The sequence below is a fragment of the Condylura cristata genome, unplaced genomic scaffold (assembly GCF_000260355.1).
Source record: "Condylura cristata isolate star-nosed mole 26May11 unplaced genomic scaffold, ConCri1.0 scaffold00009, whole genome shotgun sequence".
NCBI lineage: Eukaryota > Metazoa > Chordata > Mammalia > Eulipotyphla > Talpidae > Condylura > Condylura cristata.
Genome location: NW_004567110.1, coordinates 6140073 through 6144754, shown reverse-complemented (window position 1 = coordinate 6144754; position 4682 = coordinate 6140073). Strand labels below are relative to the sequence as shown.

Sequence of the window (4682 nt, the reverse complement as noted above, 5' to 3'; positions counted from 1 at the left end):
GCCACCAGAGAGGGCCGACTGTTTGTTTTTAAAGATTGATTTTATTTTTATATGCATACAAGAGCTGGGGTGCAGGCCAGAGGTGTTAGGGAGGGGTGAGAGGATTCACCAGAGACAGAGTGGGGAGCAGAACAGGAGCATCCAATGAAGTACACTGCTGAGGGGAACAGCGGGTGAGACAGGAGAGGTCTGCCGCGCCATGTGGGTCACCTCCCTGGCCGGGGTTCGAACTCTTGCTGCAGTGGTTGGTGACAGCCTCATATTCACTGAGGCTTAACCCCTGCACCACCAGGGAGGCCCCACACTATTTGTTAGAAGAAAACCATTTATTACCTCAAAGCTGTTTACTGTTTTGCTGAAAGCTTGAATGTTCTAATTGGACAGCAATGCTTAGAGGTGAAAGATTTCAGACTACCTTCATCTATAAATAAAAGTGAAAAAGACAACTTTTTGCCTATTCAATTGGTGACAACTTAGGAATTTCTTTCAGTACTCACTGTGGGCAGGTCGAAACACTTAGAAGGCTTTTGGCCACGGGTTAGCTCCACCCACCTGACAAGTCATTGGTCCGATTGTTTAAACAGTAGCAGTGCCGGGTGGGGAATTTAACTGGGTCCACAGCCTTCAGGTTGGAAACTGCGGAGAGAAATGGCTCACACAGCATCCTGATGGAGCCAACCCTCCCCGTCCACCACGCCTGCCATCAGCACCCCCAAGGCACCTGCACTTACTATTGTAAATGGCCACAGAAAACTTGTGGAAGGCGAAGGAGCTGTAAGACGTGACGCTCAGCAAGGAGAAGAATTTCCTGCTATCTGCCAGAGAACCGAGAAAACAACAGGATCCTACTGACAACAAGTAGTGGTAGAAATTAGTACACAGATAATAGATGTGCACCACCGCAGGAAGAAAAGACCAAGGGAGTAGAAGGGGCTGTGTTAGAAATAAAATAAAGAGCAGCTTGCTATATAATGGGTAATTTTAGATTTAGAGGAAGCCTGACCAGGAAGCCATCTATGCGAGAAGGACCCCAAATTAAAGTTGGTTGCAGAGAGAAGTGGGGCAGTTGGCGGCCAGAGGTGGAGGTGGGGAGAAATGGTGAAATTCTGAATGTATCTGAAGTGGGGTCTGCAGGATTTGTAGGATGCAGGAATGTCACTGGAAGAAAATAATTTTAACCTAGTACAACTGGAAAAAATTTCCGTCAATTGAAATACAATGGCCACCGATGTTAAAAGTCAGCCGGAAAACGTGTTCATTTATTGTCTTCATCTGCGGGGCTGTGTAGCCTGGGCTGAGACTAGCCCTTTCAAAATCTGTTCTGTTTCCTAGAGCCTGCCTGTGAGCCTGGCCCAATGCTAGCCCCACGCTGAGATGGTCATACGGGATTCACATGCAAAATAAAACCACCAAGAGTAAATCATTGAGTTCAATAACAAATAAGAAAGAATAATCAAAATAAAAAATAATAACATTTTTTAAAAGTCTACTAAAACACTCCGAAGTGCATGCCACTTAGTGGTATTTCCTGGGCTGTCCTTGCCCGGCACCTGTCTCACCAGAAGGTGTGATGAGCAGCACCTGCACACACGACGTTTCTCAAAGTGCAGCCAGCCCATCCACACTGACATCCCCTTGGTTATGAGCCAGGGAGAACACATCCCCCACTCTACCCTGGGAGCAGTGGAAGGGAATCACACCTTGATTTGTGCAGGTCCAAAAATGACCCAGGAAGAAAGCTTGTTGAGACAGAAGTGAGCCTGAATTAACCTTAGATAGGTGTTTCCATATTTGACAGCTAAATAGCTAGAAAAGGGATGCCTGGCTCATTTCCATTTTTAGTGTTTTCAGGGCTCTTCCACTTTTCACAGTCCCCAAAACATGCAGTCAACTTAAATGCTCAGCAGACTGCTGGATAAAGAAATTATAGTGTAGCCATGTACCGGAATACTACTCAGCAGTTAAAAAGAGGCATTGTACCTTTTGAGACGGCACCTGCCTTTTGCAATATGGACGCAACAGAGATGATGAAGTCAGAAAGAGAAAGACGATTCCTGGAGGTGTCACTCAATTGTGAAATAGAAATAACCAAAGAAACCAAAGTGGCCAAACACAACAAAAATAACTTACATTCTGTGGAAAATATGGTGGTTGGAGGGGGGTGGGAGGGAAAGGAGTGGTGGGGAAGGACGAGGAGAGGCGGCCTGGGCACAGGAGCATTGTGGAGGGCGAGTGAAGTGTGTTCCTATGTTGGCATGAAGCTGTACTCCTGAATGATACAGTTTTATAAGTAAATGGCAATCAATAAACTGGAGCTAAAAAAAGAAAAATACAAATAATATTTTTTTTAATGGGACTGGATGATGCTTTAAAAAAAAAAAAAAGATTACCTTTCAGCGCTCTCGTCAGCATGCTGTTCACCAGCTCTGTCAGGTTGAGCGCAGACAGGTCCACTGACCTTGCAGGAAGCTCTGCAGGAGGGTCAAAGACATTGTCACCACCGGCTTTTCTGGGCCACAGAAAACATCCCCATTTCCCACATCCACGAGGATGTGGACAGGGGCTGAATCCTAGCCCCGAGCTGGTTCCAACAGCACAGTCCTCAGGAGGGGACAGCACAGCCACACGGCTTCGGGCGGACATCGGGCGAAGCCGAGGAACACTGGCCGCAGCGCCTGCTCTCCCTGCCCTCGGACACAGCAGGAGTGGCGGGAACGATTCATGTAGAACGGGGCGCCGAGGACAGCACGGGGCCCGGAGGCACCCCGTTGCCACGCGAGGACCCCGCCTGGCCAGGCTTCCATCCGCGGCACGCGGATTTAACAGGCTTGTGATGTGCCCCGGACATCAGAACAAGATCAGCCCAGTGGTCAGCCTGTCATGCCTCGGCGCCCGTGGCATGCAGGCGGGGGGGGCAATGGGGAGGGTAAGCCACCGTCCCCAGCTTTCCCTGAAGTATGCACACAGTGGGACAGTGGCGTAGGGTAGGTGTTCTTTTACTATTGCAAACTTGCCTTTTTCAGCACTTGCCTGATGCTTAGATAATCGCGTAAGGAAAGCAGCTTGGGGAGTGGAGAGGGGTGGCTGTCCCATGGTGTAGATCAGGAGGGGCTGGGAGGAGAGAAGTCTCTCCCGGGGCCGCCCCTGGGGCACTGGTGGGATATGGAGCATGTCGCTCCCCCCCCTTTTCTTTCTCTCTTCTTTAAAGCCAGACCCTGGGAAGAGGAAGCCTGCAGCCCCTAGAAGCCTCTGGCGCTCTGTGAACATGAGGGTCACCAGGGACACCGTGAAAAGACAGCTCTGGGCCCCTCCCTGAGGTCCTGGTCTCCTTCTCCTGAGCCTATGACACACATTGCAGTAAATGAGGTGGTTCTGGTCCAGGGCATCTGACCCAGGAAACGGAGACTCGCAGAGAAGGAACTTGCCTAAATGTGGAACAGGAACCCTAGTAGGGGAGGGGTCGGAACCTGCTTCCCAAGACTACAGAGCACGACCCTTTAAAGGTCAGGCCGCCCACTTACTTGGTCAAGTTCCTGCTCTCTGAGAAGATGTGGGTGTCAGAGCATCTGTCCACACTTGATCCGCTCAATGAGTACTCATCGAGGGTCAAGCAGTGGGCTGGGCAGTGGGTGTAGAGTCTCCATCTCCATGGGCTTGCTGTCTGGGCTCGGGAGGAAGGGGCCATGCCTTTACAAGAGGCATCCGCCAAGGAGCTCGCGATGCTGAGCCTGTGCATCGGGCTCTTGGCCTGCTCTGGGGGTGGAGAGCATGGGAAGCCGAGGCCTGGAGACCAGCGGCTTTAGCCGAGGGGCCCCTGAATCACACCACTTGTGTTACTCTGCTGCTCAAAGACAACGTTTCCTGCTGCCTTCCGATGGGGAAGTGGTTTGGGGTCTAGCTGACAGAGGGGGGAAACTGTTTTCAGAGAGACTGAGAAGTGTCTGAGTGACTTCCAGGAGTCAGAGCTGGTTCACCTACCTGTTGCTCCAAGGAAAGCCCCATCGTCTTCCTTCTTAACTTCGTTATTTACAGACACTGGAATGAAAGTTTTAGGAATGCAGGTGTCATAGAAGTCCAACCTCACCCAATTTATAACATTCCTAAAGATCATCGTGCCAGTAGTCCCTTTACAGGATGGAACCAAGGCCCAGCAAAGTTAAGTGACGCCTGAAATCCCCCAACTCCCTGGGCCCCCACTTTCCTACAATTGGCCACTCTGAGATGAGGACTCTGACCAGCTGTCCCATGTGATCTGTCTGCCTGGGCCTGACCTTGGGTCCTGCCAGAAGCCCTCCGGGCCACCCACGCTGTTTACGTGGCGGGGCTGCTTCTTTCACAGGTGTAACAGGGTTATAATACGGGGCAGGTTCCACGTGTACAGATGCGTCCTCCAACATCTGGGTCTGCCACGTTAGCCTCATCGCCAAAAGCTTAATCTGCACCCTCCGTGTACGTGGACCCCTAATTTACCTAAGTTACCCACCTCATTTCCCGTTGCTCCCTCTACGAACCACTTTTGTTATTTAAGTTTAAAGTTTGTTTTTAAGGTTGAATGTGTCTGCCCCATTTTCTTTCCTTGTCTATCTGTGGGTGGCTATTCAGGTTGTTTCCTGCCTTTTTTTTTTTTTTTTAATTAAAAAAAATTTTTTTTTGAAGATTTACTTATTTGTTCATACAGAACT

At 50.0% G+C, this 4682-nt stretch overlaps 1 protein-coding gene across 1 annotated transcript in view; it reads right to left on the bottom strand.

The window, feature by feature from the left end:
• HHLA1 (HERV-H LTR-associating 1) overlaps positions 1-4682 on the bottom strand; it is a 23191-nt gene that overhangs the window by 15610 nt on the left and 2899 nt on the right. The window contains exons 3-6 of the mRNA XM_004679980.1: positions 3979-4035; positions 2391-2471; positions 732-815; positions 553-636 (exon numbers count right to left, since the gene is read on the bottom strand). Of these exons, the coding sequence (XP_004680037.1) occupies positions 553-636; positions 732-815; positions 2391-2471; positions 3979-4035 (306 nt within the window). The remainder of the gene's footprint in view (positions 1-552; positions 637-731; positions 816-2390; positions 2472-3978; positions 4036-4682) is intronic.